The 22,835-nt window shown below is 37.8% G+C and overlaps 1 protein-coding gene across 4 annotated transcripts in view; it reads left to right on the plus strand.

Annotated features, from left to right (window-relative positions):
• Nucleotides 1–22,835, plus strand: part of LOC123557249 (bridge-like lipid transfer protein family member 1) — a 145,359-nt gene that overhangs the window by 42,272 nt on the left and 80,252 nt on the right. For all 4 annotated transcript variants that reach the window (XM_045348616.2, XM_053543609.1, XM_053543610.1 and 1 more), the window contains exons 18-34: nt 355–531; nt 1,836–2,084; nt 2,661–4,034; nt 4,385–4,594; nt 6,272–6,380; nt 7,494–7,599; nt 9,028–9,274; nt 9,819–11,089; nt 11,367–11,547; nt 12,794–13,351; nt 13,717–13,866; nt 14,651–15,529; nt 15,807–16,329; nt 17,650–17,730; nt 18,499–18,736; nt 19,384–19,596; nt 20,985–21,180. In XM_045348616.2, coding sequence (XP_045204551.2) covers nt 355–531; nt 1,836–2,084; nt 2,661–4,034; nt 4,385–4,594; nt 6,272–6,380; nt 7,494–7,599; nt 9,028–9,274; nt 9,819–11,089; nt 11,367–11,547; nt 12,794–13,351; nt 13,717–13,866; nt 14,651–15,529; nt 15,807–16,329; nt 17,650–17,730; nt 18,499–18,736; nt 19,384–19,596; nt 20,985–21,180 — 6,762 coding nt within the window. The remainder of the gene's footprint in view (nt 1–354; nt 532–1,835; nt 2,085–2,660; nt 4,035–4,384; nt 4,595–6,271; nt 6,381–7,493; nt 7,600–9,027; nt 9,275–9,818; nt 11,090–11,366; nt 11,548–12,793; nt 13,352–13,716; nt 13,867–14,650; nt 15,530–15,806; nt 16,330–17,649; nt 17,731–18,498; nt 18,737–19,383; nt 19,597–20,984; nt 21,181–22,835) is intronic.

A 22,835-nucleotide genomic window follows, 5' to 3' on the forward strand; every position in this document is an offset into this window, starting at 1 on the left:
ATTGATCTCCATTATGTTAAATAACTTTTAAATGCAAAATCAGCGTAAGCTTTGATGATTTATGTACATTGTGTTGTGTGAAGCCGTTCTGGTTTACCATGTACTAAAGATGTTTTGCAGGACTGTGAATTGGGTAGTTTTCACATCACTCTCATTTCGCGAATTTGCAGAACACAACAATATTTTGCGATTTTAAGAATTCCAGATTTGTGGCTTGTTATGGATTTTGAGATAATGCTGCTAAATATTCATGATTGTTTAGAATTTGCATGTCCTGCTGTTTTCAAAACTTACAAATATAACCCAATCTGGCCAGTAGATACAGCAAAGGATAAAATGGTTGTATGATTTCAGAGAGAAACAGAGCAAGCTCATCTGACTGAAGGTCATCTAGCATTGTCAGGGTTACAGGTCAGAGGTCATGCCATGTTCTCACATAAAGATCTCCCACTTGAAAGTGAAACATTGGAGTATGCTTGGTTAGTGGAGGCAGTGGTTGGTGACCTCTCTGGCAGGTTGACCTCCCCACAGGTAAACTCTTTATATTATCATGCTACACATGTGAACTGTTATATTTACTGTGCTTTGGAGAGCCAAAAGTGGCCTTTATTTACTTACAGGTTTTCTTTGTGTACAGGTTGTCTTTCTTTGTAAAGGGTATTTGATGATTTATAGATACAATATTACCTCTTTTTATACCCCCACAAAAAGAAGTTTGGAGAGGTATATAGGAGAGAGCTTGTTGGTCGGTCAGTCCGTTGGTTTTCATGGTTTCTGGACAATAACTCATGAAAGGCTTGACAGATTTAAATAATTTTTGGTACACAGGTGTAACATTATAAAATACAGGTCAAGTTCAATTTTGAGGTCAGTAGGTCAAAGGTCAAGGTCACAATGACCCGGAACAGTTTAACAGTTTCCTGATGATAACTTGAGAACGCTTGGGCCAAGGGTCATAAATTTTGGTACACAAGTGTAACAGCATAAAATACAGGTCAAGTTTGACTTTGAGGCCAAAGGTCAAGGTCACAGTGACCCGGAATTGTTTAACGGTTTCCGGATGATAACTTGAGAATGCTTGGGCCTAGGATCATAAATTTTGGTACACAGGTGTAACATAATAAAATACAGGTCAAGTTCAACTTTGAGTTCAGAAGGTCAAAGGTCAATGTCACAATGACCCGGAACAGTTTAACAGTTTCCGGATGATAACATGAGAACGCTTGGGCCTAGGATCATGAAAGTTGATAGTGGGGTTGGTCATAACCATAGATGACCCCTATTGATTTTGAGGCCAGTAGGTCAAAGGTAAAGGTCACAGTGACCCGGAACAGTTAAACCATTTCCGGACAGTAACTTAAGAACGCTTGGGCCTAGGACCATAATAGGAGGGTTAGTCATGACCAGCAGATGACACCTAATGATTTTGAGGTCAAAGGTCAAGGGCACAGTAACCCGGAACAGTTTAATTGTTTCCAGACGATAAAATATTTGGGCGTAGCATCACGAAACTTCAAAGGGAGGTTGATCATGACCAGCAGATGACCTCTATTGATTTTGAGGTTAGACTTTGACATTGGCTTACTTCTGTGACAAGGCCGTATTGTGGGGGTATAATTAGTCACTCCTGTGACAGCTCTCGTTTGACATGTCTGAAAAGAGGAAACCTTTTTACAAAATCTGATATTTTCCTTTTTTTAAGTAAAAACTTCAGGAAAGAAAAATCATCTATTAAAAAATATATATGTCAGTCTATTCAATTACATCGTCACATAGGCTTTAGGAGAAATGGTTACATAATAACATAGAAAAAAAGAAAGGAACTTTTTTTTCAGATCCAGAATATTGTCGAGTTTGTTCAGACATTCATCATGTTGGTAGAGGACTCGGAGAACAGTCTACAGCGAGCCGTGTCCTATCAGCTGTGTCAGCATATGGTACCACAACACAAGTGTAAGAAGTTACAACCACTGTACAATATACCATGTCCATCATCAGAGGATATCAAATACAGGATGACAAGAGCTTCTGTGGACTCGTTAAATATTTATCTCGTAGAATCTGGATCGGCCCTTAATGTTCAAGTAAGTTTGTTTAGTTTTTGCTGGTTGGTTGTAGGGTGACTTACTAGCTTTATTGGTAGTAGAAGATGCAAGGTTCTGTTTTGGGCATTATTTCAAGCCGTAGTAATAACCTGGATAGAATCACAGACCATCCACAAGCCAGCTGGTTAGCTTCAACATAGGACAGAATTTTACATCCTAAGCAGGGTTTGAAACCTGCAGCAGTGACGTAGAAATAAATCAAAGTCAATTTCTTTAATCACTTACCAACAGAGGCCCTATAGCTTGAAAGAATCCACTTTGATGATAAAATTGCTTTAAAAATAATCATAGGTATGTTTGTCATACTTTTACTTGTAGTATTTTCAGTTTGATTTTTAATGCAGGAGTTTGAAATTATGCTCATTAAACAACCTTAGCGTTATTTTCACCAAGGTAAAGTAATGACTTTGTTATGCTGGAATATACAGATTTAGAAGTTAAATTGTTGTACATCTTTACAGGTATTCAAAAATTATAAGTTGATGCAACTTCTATCAGGAATAAGTTTTTTTTTCTGACAAGAGAATAGTAATTTGTATTTTCCTTTCTTCACAGGTATTTCCAGTAAGGCTTGCTACTTGCAATCTCCATGGTGAAAATACCAGGGCAGGTATTACAGGTCTTGTTGAACATATATCGCTGAAGCAGTATATCTCTACAGGTCCAATCAGACATGACACCAGCCAACCAGAAGTCTGGATTGAGTCAGGTGGTATCTCGCTTGGACCAATCAAAGCTGAGGCAGCTATGGCATTACCCAACCAGGACTTCCATGCTCTTCAAAATGAATTTTTGCTGACTCATGATGGCAGCAGTATGAGATTATGGTTTCTGTGGCCAGAAGATACTCTTAAAGTGCCAAGTATTGTCATAGGAAAGTGCGGTTGTATAGGGGGATGCACCTTTTTTGGGAACAATAAGAATGGGGTTGGGTTTTTCCATCCCAAGAAATTTCATGAAGTGACTCCAAATGCTGTATGTAAGGTGACCCCAGAAGGGAATGACCCAGGTTTTGGACAGAGTTTATTGCATAAAAACAAACTTGTGTTTGAGATTGGAAGTACGGCAGGTTGGGGGACGCCAAACAAGGAGTTCACATTTACTAGAGGGTACATGAGTACTTTAACCACACCAGATACACCTGGTACAAGCATTACTGTGATAGAAGAATATACACCCAGTCAGAATACATTAAAACCAGGGAATGTTACTGATACACCTATTAGTCCATCTCCGCGTCAACTTGCTCGAAGTGCAACAGTTGAGACACAGTCAACGTCAAGTTTTACGGGTGAAACTGTGGGGGATAACATCAGTATTAATCCTTTTGATACTCTGAAATCCACTGACTCATCGGTATTAAGAGAGGGTGACAGAAGCATTCAGGATGAATTGACAAGCAAGTCGGCGCGGAGTATTTCCCAGAGTTCATCGTCATCTCCTCCGCCATTTAGTCCAACAATGCGATCTTCAATTGCTCACAGTCCCTCGTCTCGGTCTTCCATGCAGAGCCCTTCTGGACATTCCTCAATACATAGCACTAGTCCCACTTCTCTCAGACTTAAACAAGGACCTCGGTACGATCCAACAAGACAAAGGTCTGTTGTCTCCCTTGATAGTGAAATGTATTTCTCTGCAGAGGAGGATGCACTTTCTTCCTCTGATCCAAATTTTTCTTTAAAGCAGCCTTCATTTACAGATATTGGAATAGAGGGGGAAAGTGTAACTTGGACTCTTGATGAAACGTCACCGAAACTTGTCATGAATAAAAGTGTGATGTCGCAAGTAGATACAACGGTTATTGAGCGGCAAGATAGCACGTCTTCGACAAACTCGACATTGTCGTACATGTCAGCCGATACTGATCCAGATGAAACTATGTCAGGAGGTGTACCTGAAGAATTCTCAATGGTTGATCTTCATAGTCAGGTAGGTTTTGTTCACTCAGCAGCTTCTGTTCGGCAAAATTCATAAAATCGTTAAAATAGGATATGTTGTATGATTATAAGTGATAAAATAACAGTTCTAATTCTTACTTCAACAAATTTGATAAATGATGAGACCATCTTCATTAGAGATAGCATAACTGTATTATGAGTATAGTTGCCGTTTCAGTATATATGTACCTGCATAGCTGTAAGGGATGCCTGTTGACATTGATTTATTATGTCGTATGATGTGTATTGTGTGTAGTTGACACAAATTGATAATTTATGTTTGTATAACCTGAAAAATGTTGCCAGTGTTTTCATAGCAGTCATTATGAAAACTTTTTTCAGGTGAAGAACGATATTACAAAATCACCAGTGTTGCTGCCATGCTACTCAAATCACATGACCCGTTTGCAGTGTAACAACTGGGTGTCGCCGGCACCATTTCCTGGTCGGTACCACAGTGTTCAGACAGAACAGTCCCAGTTCTCGTTGTCATCTGTCAGCCAAAGTGTCCAGCTGGGCCAGTCTCAGATATGTCTACCTCACTTTGTTAAAGTAGGTGTCATTTTTATCCTGCATTGATTAACTCTAACCCTGCTAAATTTCTAAAATGGACTGGTCCATCATTCAATTTGGACAGCACTATTTATTATTCGAAGGGTATTCACTGAAAACTTACTGGCTGAATAGCGAACAGTGCAGGCTAAGGGTTAAAGGGGCCCACAATGCTGTAAAACCTGAAATTTAACAAGGGATTTATTTTCAATACATTCGCTTGTTCACTGTAAATTACTGTTATAAACAGTTCTGCGTATTTCACAAGCCTTGTACTGGGAACATTCTACCTTGTGAGAAAATCCTTATTTCAGAAGTCTGATTAGTTAGTTAAAATGTTAAGTGCAAATAAATCCTTTGCACAATTTCAGTACCTTTAACTTCATGGCATGTACGAATTATTTGAAAAGTCAGTCAAAAATCATGTGTTGTTTCTGACTGATTTCCTTGAATCATCATCTAAGATATGACTTACTGTAGATGTTAAGATCTTTGAAAAAAATGGCTGCCCTTTGTTTGTTTGTTTGATATGGAATTTAAGCTACTTTTTGAAATAGTATATCAGTTATATTAGGGCAGTCGGTTAACATAACTGTGATTCTGCCCCAGAATTAAATAGTTCTCTGCAAGTAAATGAGCCGTGCCATGGGAAAACCAACATAGTGGGTGTGCGACCAGCATGGATCCAGACCAGCCTGCGCAGCCGCGCAGTCTGATCAGGCTCCATGCTGTTCGCTTTTAAAGCCTATTGGAATTGGAGAAACTGTTAGCGAACAGCATGGATCCTGACCAGACTGCGCGGATGCGCAGGCTGGTCTGGATCCATGCTGGTCGCACACCCACTATGTTGGTTTTCCCATGGCACGGCTCAAATGACAATTAAGACACCATTTTCTATCAAGTCATCTCTACAACATTGCCGTAGGACAGGACTGCAACATTTTCGTTTTTGTCGTGTTGAGCGACCTGTGAAGTTTCCACTAAGTCTTGTTCTATTTCATTGTCTTTTACTCCACCTACTGAGGTTACTTGGCTCATCAAAAGGCTTATCTGATTGTGTAACAAAACGGATGATGGGGACTTTTAGGAGCATACTGCTATTGTCAGTAAAGGATTAGTTTCCTTACCGGGGTGCGGGTGTGCAGTGTCAGACTCCTGATCCAAAGGTCACAGGTTTGAATGACAGAGCTGAATTATATCACAGGCTTTTAATCCCTAACAATGTTGAGAGTATTGGCCAGATACCCAGGAAGTATTTATTGATTGTAATTACACAAGTAGTGAGAGCTCTTAAATCAACTTGAAAAAGAAAAATATTGTGAAATGATTGATATTCATGGGGGACTTATTTTTGTGGGTTTTGTAGTTGAGTCAGTTCATTAAATTAATGCCCAATGAACAGGTAAAGTTCCCATTCATTTTATGTTCATAGATAAAAAGCCACAAATTTATGTTTCCACAAAGTAGCAATTTTGGCCAAAAACCACCAAATTTCGCACCCACAAAATTGATTGATTTTTACAGTAGGTGTAAACAAGAAAATGTTCAGTTATTTGTTTGATATTTATTGCTAGAAAAACTAACTGTCCATATCTCTAGAGAATACTATAGTTTTGTTTACCGAAAAAAAATCCTTCAGTATTTACACAGAAATCTGTATGTTTGTTTGTTTTTCAGATTAAACAAGGTTTTAGTACTCGTATTATGAAAGCCAAAGATTTACTGTTCCCAGCTGAGAGCCATGATGGCACTGATTCCTGGGACAATATAGAGGAGCCATTGTTAGGTAAGATTACAGTGTCTATAACAGTAGGATGAGAACTGTGTTATTGATGTACGTAATATTATGAGAATAATGAGTGTTGGAAAAACTGATTTTTTGGCAGAATTTACCAAAAACTGTGTTCATCATTATTTATACTTTTACCAAATACCTTTCTAATCCTTTGCTGAATCGTTGTTTATTAATTGACTTTAACCTTTTCCTTGCTAAATTTCTACAATGGACTGGTCCATCATTCAGTTTGGGCAGTACCACTTATTACTCAAAGGGGTTATCACTAAAAATTTACTGACTTAATAGCGAACAGCGGATGTGCAGGCTGATCTTGGTCTGCACTGGTCTTGGGTTTGAATGACAGAGTTGAATTATAATCACAAATGTAATTAGAGCTCTACAGTCAACTTGAAAAAGTGGTCGCAAAGGCAAAATCACTTGCCACTTGGGTATGTAGAATTCATTCGTGTTTAGGAAAGCACCCAGACCACCAGTGGTATGCTGATAGGACTGCCCAGATATCTTCCGCTTCCTGATATAATTCCAAGTCTTCCACAGATAGCTACCATATGACCTAAACATTTTGTCAGTGCATTAAAATCGGTCAGAACAAACAGATTAACGTGTTGGAATTATGTCTATAGACTTGACAGACTGTCTCAGCGTAATATTTCTGATGTATTATACATAATGTTAGGTTTGAATCATGTCAGTTCTATATTGTTTTGAACTCCCACAACATGCATACATAAAGTAGACAGAAAGGTTAAATGAGCCAGGCCATGAGAAAACCAACATAGTGGCTTTGCAACCAGCATGGATCCAGACCAGCCTGCGCATCTGCGCAGTCTGGTCAGGATCCATGCTGTTCGCTAACGGTTTCTCTAATTGCAATAGGCTTTGAAAGCAAACAGCATGGATCCTGACCAGACTGCGCGGATGCGCAGGCTGGTCTGGATCCATGCCGGTCGCAAAGCCACTATGTTGGTTTTCTCATGGCGCGGCTCAAATATATATTCAAGTATACCCAACTATATATAGTTTCAATGAAGGAAATTGATTTGGACTGTAAGTATGTAAGTATTTGTGAATAGATAATTTACATGATACTGTATACAACAGATACTGTGGATGGGATGGAGAATGCAAGTAGAACTACAGCCACAGTAAAACTGAGGGGATCTGTTGATGTTCTCATTACACCTTTACTGCTAGAGTCATTCCAAAGGTTAGTATTCTAGAGTTATGTCCCTTGGTGACACAAGTTTTACTATATATGCTGTAGATGGGACTAGGATGGAGAACGCAAGTAGAACTACAGCCACTGTAAAACTGTGAGGGTCTGTTGATGCTCTCATCACACCTTTACTGTTAGAGTCCTTCCAAAGGTTAGTATTCTAGAGTTATGTCCCTTGGTGATGCAAGTTTTACTATATATGCTGTAGATGGGACTGGGATGGAGAATGTAAGTCTTACCACAGTTATAGTTAAACAAAGCCCACCTGCCTGCCCGCACCCTTAGCTCAATAGGGAGAGCACAGATCTGTGGATTGGGGAGCTCATGTTTATGATTTCTTGGCGAGGCATATCTTCTCCATGACAACATTAGACATTGGGTCTGAAATGATTTGTCCTCCACCTCTGATTCATATAGAGAAGTTGGCAGTTACTGCCGAGAACAGAATGTTTTAGACTGTACCAGTACAGAATCCAGGAACACTTAACAGACTTAACTACTTATGTAGTTCATTGTGTAGTTAGAATATTTTCTGTAAATAAAGTCGTTACTTACTTACTTACAGAAATACTGTTGAAAAACTGCCCTAAACCCGAAATAAACAAATAGTAGAACTGAGATGTTTTACCTACTAGGGATGTAACGGTTAATTAAGTCATGGTCTGTTTAATATTTCTGACTGATCCAGGATTCAGTATTTACCAACTTTCCTCTTGAATGCCTCTGCAGACTTTATGGAATCTATAAATGATTAACCAAACAGGAAGCATTAAGTACAACTTAAATCTTGTAATGATGTATCATGTAGTTTGCTACATTCTTGCCTGTTTATGTAGTTCATTGTGTAGTTAGAATATTTTCTGTAAATTATTAACATCTATTTATGCAGGTTTCTTTGACGTATGCGCTGTATAAATGGAAGAAAATTTTAAAAATGTTGTTTGTTATTTTATGGACTGAAGATATATATACAAACATTGAAGTTATTACTGAGAGTGATATTAAAAAAATGATGAAGTTTGTGGATGCAGTTTGTGGCATTATTATTTGCTGAAAACTAACTTCTGTATAAAGAGAGTAAATATTTCAAGATGATGAAAACAAAATATGGTACTGGTAAAGTGAAGAATCAAAATGTAAATATTTTCATTTGATATGCTATGTTAAGTAGATTGACTAGATTCTGTCAATTTGTTCAGGAGAGTGCATCGTAAAATTCCAGAAAAAAAATGTTTGTATTTTGAATTGGGTTTAGTGAAACAAAAGGAATAAATGACAAAAATTTTACACTTTTGTCTTTCTTGTTATCAACCAAAAAAAAAAAAAAAAAAAAAAAAAAAAAGGCAAAAATATTAATTTGTAATCAGTTATAAAATGGCCACTGAAAGATTTTGATATAAAATTGTTTGAATATTTCAGATTGTGTGAGGCCGTAACACCAACACTAACCAACCTGCACCCCTCATCAATATTGGATGGACTTCATTCACGGTGTTTAGACAGACTGAAAAGTCAGAATCGGTTGAAGAAAGTGGAAAATTCGACAGATGCCGAGACACCTGACATTGATACATCTCCCACTCAGAGACAGTTTAGTTCTGAGAGTCGAAGCAAAGGAAATGAGATAAAGACTTCAAGTTACCAAGCTTTAATCACCTTACCCAGGGTAAATACGGTTATTTTCCCAAAAATCCTTATATAAGCGCTGCTGCGCAGAAACCAGCCTTAAGGCTTTGTGACCAGTCTGGATCCAGATTAGCCTGCACATCTTTACAGACTGATCTGAATCTGTACTGTTTATTTATCAGTTGCCTACAAGTGCTGAAATTGATTAGCAAACAGTATGGATGTAGGGATAAATGAGCAGTTTGGTGGTTAAGGACAGTAAAACACTGATTATTTGAGGTCACAGGAAGATGGACAAACTGCTCAAGCTAACCAGGGTCTTGAGGGACTGGAACATAGTTCAACTCTGTAAAAACACCCAAGACCCCAAGAAATGCTAAAGTAAGCAAGGGTGCTTTAGCTGTCAATGCTTGAGTAAGCATGTTCTGCTGTAATGGTAAATTTTTTAGAAAATTTATGGAATGGGTCCTTAATCAGTAAATTTATACTTCTTATAATTCAAAAGCAAGTGAAAGAGACTTAGATAAGTAATTTGACTTAAAAATCGAAATTAGTCCATAAAATAGAAGTGAATTCTTTTTCAGATAAACATTTGTACTTTACAAGCTGGTATGGTGGAAGAACTGATCTCATTCTCGGCATTAGATAACATACACGAAATCACGTGTGTCTCTCTGATGGGTGTTTCCATTGAAGATGTGCGGTGTCAGTTACTTTCTAACAGCCATTCATGTAAAACACAAAATAGCGTGCTTCCAAATTTGTTAAATTCTTCTCCTGCTTCCAACAGAGGTAGGTTGGATACCTCCGAGACTGAGAGGGAAGATCTTCCAGAGGTTTTACGTGAGGAAGACGTTGGAACAGTTGATATCAAGGCAATACACTTTCAGTTACGTAGACTTTTAAAAGATAGTAATTTTTCAGATGGGATTGTGTTAACTGCAATACCAGAGCAGAAATCGAAAGTTATGTTTACGTTTGAAAATGATGCTACAAAATTGTTTTCACCAGTATCGGCTAAAAGTGGCAGTCGAGTTAAAAGAAGTTCTTCAGCACGGACTGAGAAGGATAAAGACAGCAGACGGCCATCTCTGGCTAGACATGTTAGTCACGATCCGCCGAGAAATGCAGATGATCGGTCTTCTCTTAGAAATGTGAACACAGAAGACAATCCTTTTGATGCAGCGCCCCAGCCGAAACTTTTACGTCAGAGGAGCATAAATAAGGATAAACCAGAAGACGTTCCACGTAAAAAATCAAAGGACAAAATTCATAATAAACATAGTATAGGTTACATCATGTTTGAATGTGGTTTAGAGGATATAGGCATTACAGCAGTAAGAAGACTGGGTTACAAAGACAAAAATGCTCCCGATATAGCATACCAGTCTGATAATTTAGAAACGTCGGTAAATGAAACTCAGAAGAAAACAAAGAGTGAAATGGAAGGATCAAGTTCTAGTAAAGATAGTAAAAGTAGTAAAAGTAGTAAAGGTAAAAGTCAAGATCAAGGTGGGAAAGCAGAAGGAACTGCTACTAAAGGCCAAGGTGCGAAGCAAACAGGTCTATCTCCTACTCCTGTTAGTCAGCCAAAGACCAGCTCCCAATCCAGCAAGGGCAATCTGCAGGTGGGAATCGACCCGTTAGGTGTTGGACCGGTTGAAATGTACACAAGTTCAAACTCTGTCCATTCCTGGGATTCCAGAATCTCTATTCCATCAGACAGTGGAGAACTAATGGAGACTAAAGAATTAGTTGGTGATGCATCCAGTGGAGTGTTACATCTCAAAACCATCTGGTTTAATTTTGCTGCACCGCCACCTTTACCAATCAAGAGAAAGGCAGACTTTACAAAGTAAGTTAGTTTAACAGGGCATTTTTTTGTTGCTTTTGTTGTTGCATTAATCTATAAAATTCCAACAAATAAGTAAAGATTTCCAAATGGCCTTTATCTGGTTTTTGGCTTGGGACTGCAGGACGAAAAGGATCTCTTTTAAAATTTTCCAATTTGATTAATTAATGACAGATAGGAATGAAGGAGATTTGAAAGTCATGTTATTAGAATATTACAAGAAATAAAAATCCTTATCAGCTTGTGTGTTGATTGTAACTATGAACTTCATGCATTTTAGATATGATTGGAACCTGCTGAGTACAGCAACACCTGCAATAAATGCCTGGTTGAGTCCCTTTGACCGGTTAATGACTGCAGCTCGAACCCTAGCACAGGAACTCACACACAGGACCAACTCAGTAATGGCTTGTATCATGACAGAGGGTTTGGAATATCAGAGCATTCATATGCCTTATAAGGTAAGGTCATATGTGTCAAGGAAACAGACATTTCTGAAGCATGTCTGTTTGTATAAATAGTGCTGTGTCATCACTGACTCATAGGCTCAGAAACAGCAGGACTGTGATATATTTATGAAATAGTCAAGGTCTTCAAATGGTTTGTCATCTAATTTATCTTGGTTCAGAGTTCAGATGCGCAGGAATTGAACCACGAGGGTGTTAGCCCCAGTGGTCAAATATCTAAGCATCTGAACGATGAACCTTGGTAAATTAGAAGATAAACCATGAGAAGGCCTTGATTGTTTTCATTCTTAAAATGTTTTGATTAATTCTATGCTGGATTTCATTTATGTGAGTAGTAGTGAACCGGACGTCATACGGCAATTTGATGTCATAATGCCCTATTAGCGGTCAGCGCATCAACCGTTGTTTATCGCAGAATATACAGAGCTTGACTTTCTTCTTTGTTTAACTAGCAGTCAAATTGAGCCATGTTAGATTGCAGTCAAACTTACGCTAAAGACTGTCCTAGAACAGATCCCACCTTACTCTTAATTTAAGAGCGCTGTTTTTATTTGGAATTGAACATATTCAATTTATGTAGCCTGTGTTTAAAGACCAACTGTAAATAAAAACCACTTTCATGCACTTTCCTATATATACAGTTTTTACTTTCAGCTAATTTGTTGTGACAGCAGTAAGTGCATTGAAATTTAATAACCAGTTTTCAGCTCCTCTCATATTGCGTTATTGACATGCATTTTTGCTGGAATGAGAGAATATAATTATATGCAAATTTAAACAGCACATTTCTTGAGGCACTGTACATTGGCCTTACTGATGATGATATTATTTAAGGAGATTGAAAAGTGATGAATATATAAACTTAATTTTTATATCAGCCCGCCTTCTTAGTTCAGTAGGGAGAGTGCAGCTCCACAGATCACAGGGTCATGAGTTAGATCCTTTGGCAAGTCATATGTACTCCATTATGATTTGATAAAAGACATTTGTGTCCGAAACTATTCGTCCTCCACATCTGATTCATGTGGGGAAGTTTGCAATTACTTGCGGAGAACAGGTTTGCACTGGTACAGAATCCAGGAACACTGGTTAGATTAACTGCCTGCTATTACATAACTGAAATACTGTTGAAAAACGGCATTAAATCCAATACAAACAAATAATTTTCATAATTATCATGTATTCATTTTGCTTAATTTTATATTTTCATAAATTTGTTTTATAACCTGTATTATTTCAGAGCAAATACTCGAAAATTACAAACTTTTCAAGAACATTACAAGAAGATGCCTCATGCCAGCTTCTAACTGTGCTAAGACGGTACATTCACAAGCAAGGAACATGCCTTGTGGAGCAGGCCGTCAGTTCGGAGACCATTCCACAGCTTATAACAATCCAGAAAGGGATCCTTGCCCTCACAAGGCAGTGGAAAAATGTCCTTTATATGCCTCAGATATCACAGTTTAACTTTAAATCTAGGAAACACAGACCATACACTGTGTCATTTGCTGTGCCGCCATCAGAAAGTGAAGAAGAAATGGAATTTGATGATGAAGGAAATGTTCAAATACATCTTGAAGATGAAAATGTGTCACTAATTGATGAAGATGTTAATGCAAAGAAGACTGGTTCCAATGTGAGTTTGGGAAAAAGACAAGTACGGTCTGGTTCCCAGCCCAGTTTAAGGCAAAGTAGTCCACAGAGATATGGAGATGCTTCCAAGGAACCAGTGCCCAATTTAAACATCTCAAGAACGTCATCATGGTCTGGAGCACAGCAGACAAGAAAAGCCCATCAGGTAGATTAAATGCTTTTTGCTTGATTTTTTTTTCTTCATCCCCAATCCTCTCTCAACTCTCCCAGAAACTTGTTAAATATGAAAAAGAGTACATCTCCTAATATTTGTTGATATATATAAAATGTTTTTATGTGTTTGAAAAAAAAGGTTTATGAAACAACTTATAGGTAATAAGTTCCTAAAGTTGTTGAGATCAGACCTTAAAACCCCTGCTTTAATTTAAGATTTATATAATCGCAAATTTCTGTTACATTTAATGTTGATGTAAGTCAATTTAGGCTTCTGCTGACAATAATATCGATAGTTCTACTTGCCTGAAATTTAAGAAATTTAGTTTCTCACTTTATTTTTGTTGACTATTCCAGGCACACAGAACATTTGAATCTCCACAACGTGAGACAAACCCTCATATGACCAGTCTATTGCGCAATGACAGTGTATACAGTTTCCAGTCCGCCAGTGCAATGAGTGGCGACCATCATGTTGGACCTACTCCTCCTGCCACACCTTATAAGGTATTTTATATGATAAAGTGGACTGTTGATAGGACACTAGACTTCAAAACGAGGGATCACTCATAATTCCTCGTCCTAAAAATTACTGACAGTTTTAGTAGGTGACTTTAATTTGAGGCAAGGTTGGTGGTTCTACCAATGTGCCCACCTGTGATGAAATAATGCCCGGAGGGGCACCTTGGGTCTTCCTCCACCATTAAATGCTGATAAGTCACCATGTGATCTTTAATTGTGTCTGCTTAAAGTTAAACCCAATAAGAAAAGTTACTTCGAGTCCGGTGTTGGCTGCTTCATGTATGAGAGAACGCTTCTGGAATTGGAGTATGTTCTATATCAAACCAAAAAGGACAGCTTCTTTTAGTGTTGAATAAAATAACCTTTGATATATTGGATATAAACATCTGATTCACAATTGTTTGTTTGTCTGTCAATCCAGCCTGGCCACTTGTTTTATTTTAACATGAATTTATATAAATTTTGACTTGGAAATCTTCTAACAGTCAGGATCCAGACATTAATCTAAATCTACAATATCTGGCATTTCTTTACCATAGTATCATTTGAGGAAGTTGTTGGTTTATCACTAAGAACATCTAAACACATTTGAAAATGCAAGAAAAACTGCTACTTTTCCATACTTTCAACTACTTTTGAAAAGGTAGTATTAAATCCAATATTAAAGTCTGCGACGACATAAATTTTGCCAGACATTGAAAATTTTGTTGTTTTGTCATCTCGTATTGAATTTTTCCATTTATGATTATTGATTACTTTTATTTTTCAGAGAGATTTTTCAAAGAGTAACATGTTGAAATCCAAGGTGGATGATTTGTATCGCTGGATGACCATGCAGCAGAGTGGTGGGTTTGCTTCCCATCCACTTGACGAGGAACCAGTTGGCTCAGTCAAAAGGCAGGACTCGTTTCTCGAGGCATTCGGACGTGGACTTGGTGCTGAGGAAAGTCACACTGATGTAAACATGGAACATTTCACGCTTGGCACGTCTATAATGCAGCTTGCAGATGCTCGGAATTTGTTCAAACCATTCTTGCAAAGTATTGGATTACACGTGGAAAATGTACGCCCAACTGCCATGCTGAAAAATTTTGGCGGGAATTTGTCTTTGCAAGGACGACTTGAAGTTTTGAAAATCCAGATCGCCGACTCTGTAAAAACAAAGGGAAAGGGGAAAGGAAAGGGGAAAAGAAGCATGAAAATTAGTGACGCTGTGCTAGATTCGTCAGCGTTCTTGTGTGAAATGTTCACGATGAAAGTCTCCATGAGAGACGTGACTGACTTTGAAAAAAGAGATTCAGAGGATGGTGACAGGTTCAAGAAATTTCCTTTCAAATTTGCCATGCATAAACTGGAAGCAAAACCAGCTACACTTCAAGTGAACCTTCTTGTTAATTGTCAAGCTGTGACGCAGTATGTGGATATGCCGCTGCTTAGACTGATACACCAGTTTGTAACGATGATTGGGAACGTGAACGAGACTCGAATTGAGTTGAAACAAGGACATTCTTCCGTTGATTGGATTAGGACTCACAGGAAGCAGGATTCTAAAGGGTCTTCGTCAAGTGCTGAAACTGTCCATTCGGAAGCATCCCGGACTGAGCTAACTAGAGGCAAAAACACTGAAGCTAGTCCTTCCTCCTCAAGGGTATTGTCTACTTTTTCATTTCATGCTATAAACTATGGATAAACAATTTGAGTATCTCTAAACAAGAAGAGACCATATAGTACCTTCAAACGTTCTTCAAATGTGTTTTTATACAATCTTAGCTAAAACTTGACAAAAAACATCATTTGTATGGTAGAATTAGAAATTGAAGGTTAACTTCCAACCCAGAATGGCCTGAAAACTTAGTCTCAAGACTGCATGCTTCAGAGATAGTGTTACATTTTGTTTCTAACTTTGCTTTCATTTATTTTTCCAGACAAACTTAGCATCAGAAGCGAGGCCCACTGACGCATTGAAATCACACAGGAGTAAACCGTCTATATCTTCCTTTAAGTTTCCCTTTGACACCATCAGACCTGAAAGACTGAGCTTCCCAAGTTCAGTGAAAAAGACTAATATTAAATTTGCTAAAGACAAAAAAGGACAAAAGATGGAATCTAAGTCACCTGGAACACATTCTCATGTCGTAACACCGCCACAGTCGCTAAATCTGAGTGATTCTGTACACATTGATTTGGGTGATATGTCGTCTCCGGCCGTCATGGAGAAGACAATTGTTGACGAAATCAAGGAAGAAACGCCACACTGTTGGAGAACTTTGTACCATTTGTTGCAACTGTATTCAACTATGCCAGAAACAAAAAAGGTAGATAGAAAGTCTGCAGGGCAACAGTTACCAGTGATTGAAGAAGAGCAGTCGGATAAGGCAAACATGAGTACACCCTCGGGAAGTGTGAAAACCCGTATTGATCTTGCTGCAGAGGAAGAGGCTGGTTTAGGTACTTATTTTGTAAAATTATATTTAAAGCAGTTTTTTTCACAGCATTTTGTTTTCGAAAAAATAATCAAAGATTTTGTAAAGTTTGTTCTTTGTTAATGCAGTCGTTGGTATAAAGTTATGGATACATAACATGTAAAGGGGTAAGTTTAAGGCCCTGAAGGATGTGGCATGTAGTAATTATACTGTTAGTTAGTTTGTCTGTTAAAAGAAAACACAACGTTTCAACTATAACTATTAAATGATTCAAGAGATTTACATGAAGCACTACTCAAATGTCTGGTCTGCATGTCGAAGGTCAAGGTAAGAGCATTTATCTGTGAGGAATTTATCACATGCTACTGACATCTCTTGCTTTTAAAGTATGTCTGCATATTACAAATCTGTTTTTTTAAAGGCACAGAAGCATTTCAGATTGGTAATATAGTACGGTACTGTGAAATCAACAATATTTGTGGAGGACTAATATTCTTGGATTTTGTGGTAGCATCAATCCATGAAGTGAAATGCTAACAAGCAAATATAATTCCCTTCATTTTGTTTGCTTAAGTTGAAATCCATGTTTGCCTGAACCACAAAGTTTCCTACCCAGGAATCTGTTTTGTTGGGTTTAACATCACACTGACACAGTCATAATTCATATGAGCCGTGCCATGGGAAAAGCAACATAGTGGCTTTGCGACCAGCATGGATCCAGACCAGCCTGCGCATCCGCGCAGTCTGGTCAGGATCCATGCTGTTTGCTTTCAAAGCCTATTGCAATTAGAGAAACTGTTAGGGAACAGCATGGATCCTGACCAGACTGCGCGGATGTGCAGGCTGGTCTGGATCCATGCTGGTTGCAAAGCCACTATGTTGGTTTTCTCATGGCACGGCTCAATTATGGTGACGTTCCAGCTTTTCATGGTGGAGGAAGACCCCAGGTGCGCTTCTAGGCATTATTTCATAATGAGCTGGCACATGGGTAGAGACGTTCTGTAAGCCAGCTGGATGGCTTTCTAACATGAAGAATTCTACGCTCCAAGTGAGGCTCAAACCCACATTGGTGAGGGGCAAGTAATTTAAAGTCAGTGACCTTAACCACTCGGCCAAGGAAATTATAAACAATTTCACAGTATTTAGAGTTTCATTAAATACCTTTTGTTATGTTGATTGTATGTATTTTTGAATGGTAATACATTTCATGTGAGTATTTGAGGTTATTGAAATATTTACTACATTTATAAATGGATAGTTTCAAATACAGTAACTCTTTTGCAATTATGGTTGTGTCTGTCTGATTAAAGACGATTCCAGACAAAAATATGTTTTGTTCTTGCAGGGCCTGGGACAAGCAGTAGTGGGGAGTATGAGAACACACCACTTGCTAGATCTACGTTCAGTAGAACCAGGTTTAAACAAAGTAAGTCAAGATCTATTTTGTTTGTGACACAGGTAATGACCTGAATATGTACAAATGCAAGAAAAAGCTTTATTAGTGAGATGGTTCATGTTGGTATTAGAATATATAGATGCCCTTGTTTTAACTGTAGTCCTTAGGAAATTGGACCTGTGGTGTGCTTTGGGGGAATATATTGTCTCAGATTTGAGCATCGTAGAGTTAATTTTTTCTGCATGTTGAGACATTAAATTTGTGTAGCACTGAAAAGTTGTTAATTATTAGAGGTATACTGGTATGGGATGACATGTGACTTTGAGAAATAAATGTTTGAATTTTTGAGATTTGTTTTCAACAGTTCACTGAGCTCATAGAATTACGTTCTTGTTATTTGTAATGAACAACTTTATGCTTTACAAATACTGAATGATTTTGCCTAAATCTAGGGATGTGTCCTTGTACTGATTTATTTTAGCTTGATTGTAATAAAAGCTTAAAGCCCATTTGAACCGCTGTCAAGTCACCGACCTTGGAAAACCAGTACTGGTGTCGTATGAGAATGCATGATGGTGACCCCGTTTGGGCTCGAACCCAAACTTTCTGGGCTGAATGTCTGACACCATAACCACTAGACCACCACTCCTGTCCCTTTCAGTTTGACATTATTAGTCCAGGTAGACTTTCTTAAAGAGAAAATGTGTCATAAATATTTTAAGATTTGAATTTTGTTCAAGTAAGGGTAACACAGATTATTGAAGCATTTGATTTAAATCTGAATAACTATTTGTGTAGGTATCTATATTGGAGACAGTATACCACTTGTTGTATTTGGCATTGCGAAAGTTGAAAAGGTGAAAATTCTGGCGGTACTCAGCGGTCTAAAGCTAGAAGCAGAGATGAGAAATGTACATGGTACTGGTACTATCAAGGAAAAAGTGAAGGGATTTCTGCAGAGAAAGTCGTCTGAGTCATCCTTCACGGCTCATGTAGGACACACCATGCTGGTGCTGCTGGAAGGCCCAAGTCTACAGTAAGTGGACCACCTGTTGAACATATAGGATGTTGCCAAAATTTATGCCAAAACCTCAAAATTTTATACTGATGAAATTAAATGATTTGACAGAACAATGTACATCTCTTTTTGCAATAGCAGATTATATTTTGTTTAATATTTTAAAAAGTTTTTGATTAAGGCATACTAGATATAGTAATTTCAAACTAAGGAATATAATGAGGGTATTTTCAAAGACTGGAAGTCTGTTTGACTTTACTTGCCTTTACTTTGCATTCAGAGCAAGTCTTGCATGCATAATTTTGCATTGTTGCATTATAGTCAAAATAATGGCTACATAAAACATTTAACTTGTAATAGACTTTTGCTAAACAAGGTAAACTTGGTAACTGTTAAACCAGACAGTTTGGCAAGGGGTTTATATTAAACATATTAAATTATAAAAATTATAAAAATTATAAAGAAATTAACTGAATAAATGCTGATGAATGTGCTGTTACAAGTAGTCCTACATATTTGGCAAGTAAGCGGTACATTGCAAATACTACCTTGCAAATTAATTGTAATTTCAAATAACAAACTTTCAGCATTGTGAAAATATTTGATTTAACAGTATATTATCAAAAGCATTAAATCACGTGGACAATTCTGTGTCTTTATTCCAGAACTGTGGTAACTGTCAATGTTGGTCGTTCCCAAGCCTTGCATACCACAGTAAAGCGAAGAGGAAAGGGACACAACTCTGCTCTTGTTTCTATAGGAGAAATTGAAGTGGATATACCACAACACCCTGTGGTGCTACATGGCATGTTAACAAGGGGAACAACCCAGTTGTCTAGCACTTTACAAGAGTTCCGCAGACCAATTTATAGAGCAAGGTTAGAAAGTCATTGATTCGCCAAGTTCCATTCGACAGTAAAACAAGGGGTCTATGAATGTAGATTGATTAGCCTTTCTGGATAGCTCAGCAGTCAGAGAGTAAGACGTTGCATTAACCCTTATCATGCTGGACACGACTGATTCTGCCTTTGTGACCAGTGTAGATCATTATCAGTCTGCACATCTGTGCAGTCTGATCATGATCTGCACTGTTCACCATTCAGTCAGTATCTTTTGGTAAACACCCCTTTTAACAGTTCATGGTACTGTCCAAATTGAAAGATGGACAAGTTCATTATAGAAATTTAGCAGGGTAAGGGTTAAGATATTGGCACTTTGATCTCAGGGCAAGGTGTGTGTTATTGTGACTATTTGAAAGAAGACAATGTGTCTGATGTCATTAGTCCTCCTGATTTATGTCGGGAAGTTGTCACTGATTTGCTGAGAAAACAAGTTAGTGCAATGAACTGTGTTAACACAACTATAAGATGGGTAAATTTAACTAATATTTAATGTCAGAAGTTGTTTACCAAATTTAATAAGGAATAAAAATAATTTTGATAATGATTGGCAAAGTTCCAGTAGCATTTCACCATTCTTATAAATGGGTCTTGACAGAAACCATCTGTTTTAGGGACAATGTCAGGACCCCGTCTTACATGCAATCCACCTTATATGCAAGTAAACATGGTACTGGTTCAGAATCAATGAACACTTGTTAACTTAACTGAAATTCTGTTTGAAAAAACATGTTGAACCAAAATCTTGAAGATAAAATAGATTGATGTGTTTTATTTTTGCAGTATCACCATTTTGACAGACTTAATCAGTTTTTCAGCTGAAAACACTTGTACTAGACTTTTAACTTTTAGGTGAAGCTGGATTTTGACAACAGAGTTCTAGTAGAATTGAGTTCTTTATAGTGTGTGTGTTCGGGTTTAACGTCTTTTTCAACAATTTTCAGTCATATAAACAACGGTGTCTACTTGTAGCAGTGAGCACAATGCCCAAGTTTATAGTGCTGCCTCACTGGAATATCACGCCATAGACACGTGGCATGATACCCCACCCAGTCACATTATACTATATTATACTATATTATACATATAGTCCTAGTACTATCCTCTTAATGCTGAGCGCCAAGCGAGGAAGCTACTAGTACCATTTTTTACATCTTTGGTATGACGCGGCCGGGGATCAAACCCACGACCTCCCGCACTCGAAGCAGACGCTCTACCACTAGGCTACCGAGGCGGTTATAGTAGAAATAAAAAAAATGTATATATAATTAATTTTTACAGTAATAGTATTTTGTTAAAAAAAGACAAAAAAAGTACAAGTAGTATCATAAGAATTTCAAAAAAGGTTTTACATATTGTTACTGTAGGAATACAGAGATGGATTATGGCACCATTGATTCTAAAGGCTCGGGAGCAGACACATCCCGTCCATCAACTTTGCCTCGCCCACAGAGAATCTTTGAAGCTAAGAAGTCAGTGACTCTCCATATACACCTGAAAGCTATTCTACAGGGAATAACAATAGGAGCTTCTTTGCTTCCTTCACTGAGAGCTCAACACAAGGTAAGTCATCCTATCTTTATATGGGTTTTCTGATCTAGACAGTGAAACTTGGACTAAGTGTTTTTGTTGTGTCTAGGTTTGCAGCCTCCAAAGCAGAATGGTTAAGTTAGTTGACATTGCCCCGCACTGGTGTGGGTTTGAACCTGGGGCCAAAATGCGACTATAGGCGTTATATTTTTAACCAAAACCTGAGTTATTAGATTGGGGTAGATGTCGGTCGGGCTGGCGGGCGGGCAGCGGTGGCGTCAAACTGGTGTTTCCGGTCAATAACTTTTGTTTCAGTAAAGATATTTGAATAAAACTTGGTATGTATGTAGCTTATATCAAGACAAAGGCTGGGATTGATTTTGGGGTTTCTGGGGTCAAGGTCAAGGTCACTGTTACTTAAAATAGAAAAAGGGTTTCCGGTCAATAACTTAACTTAGGAATGAGCTATCATGATGAAACTTGGTGTATAGAAAACTTATATAAAGTTGTAGCTTGGGATTGATTTTGGGGTTTCTGGGATCAAGGTCAAGGTCATTGTTACTAAAAATAGGGTTAGGGTTAGGTTAGGGTTAGGGTTAGCGTATCTTCTACATGCATGGAGGGATTTTGATGAAAGTTGGCACAATTGTTCACCATCATGAGACGGAGTGTCATGCGCAAGAACCAGGTCCCTAGGTTTAAGGTCAAGGTCACACTTAGAGGTCAAAGGATAAAAGAATGAAAACTTTGTCCGGAGCATATCTTCTTCATGCATTAAGGGATTTTGATGTAACTTGGCACAATTATACACCATCATGAGACGAAGTGTCTTGCGCAGTTCCCTTCTTTACTTCCCTTTGTTGTTACTATAAATAGCTTATATTGTAACTTTTTCATTACTAGACATAGGGAAAAATCGAGACCACTTTTCTGTAGTACAACATGCATGTTACATCCAATTTTGAGGTGTATTTTGACCAATCTCTACCTGGTAAGGATTTCTGTGTGGGCTTACAATTTTTTTTTCTTGTATTTTTTTTTTTTTTTTTTTTTAAGATTAACTTCCCTTAGTTGTTACTATAAATAACTTATATTGTAACTTTTTTATAATTGACCGTAGGGAAAAACCAAGACCACTTTTCTGTGGTACAACATAGTTGTTACTTTCTAATTTTAGGTGTATTTTAAGGTATCTCTACCTGGTAAGGAGTTTTTTTGTGGACTTAGAAAAACAAAAGAATTACAACCACAAAATTAAAATTACATCTGCAAATACAGGTGCTAGAGTAAAGAAATTCGCTGTGTCATTCTGGCACTCTTGTTTATTCTTATGAAAAGTGTTGAAAACCTGGTTTCGTGGCATTGCTGCGTTTCTTGTCTACCCTTGTAGCGTCGATATCCGATTATATGCGTATTATCAGGACTCCTCCCAGGACGGCGATTGACGAGTATATATAGTCTCGGCACCAAGATCAAGCTGATTGCGTCACGTACTTGTTAATTTTTGATAACCTGACAAAAGCAAAATGTATTTGCATACTGGCTATTATTTCTTACATGTTATAACTATTAATTGTGTTAATAATTAGTTCCCTCATTGAAATAAATGTTTGTAACTATGCGGTCATGTAAAGGAAATGAAAAAGACAAACTCCGCTGTGTTTCGTTGATACTTTATTTGACTTTTC

This window comes from Mercenaria mercenaria, chromosome 5, assembly GCF_021730395.1.
Source record: "Mercenaria mercenaria strain notata chromosome 5, MADL_Memer_1, whole genome shotgun sequence".
Classification (NCBI taxonomy): domain Eukaryota; kingdom Metazoa; phylum Mollusca; class Bivalvia; order Venerida; family Veneridae; genus Mercenaria; species Mercenaria mercenaria.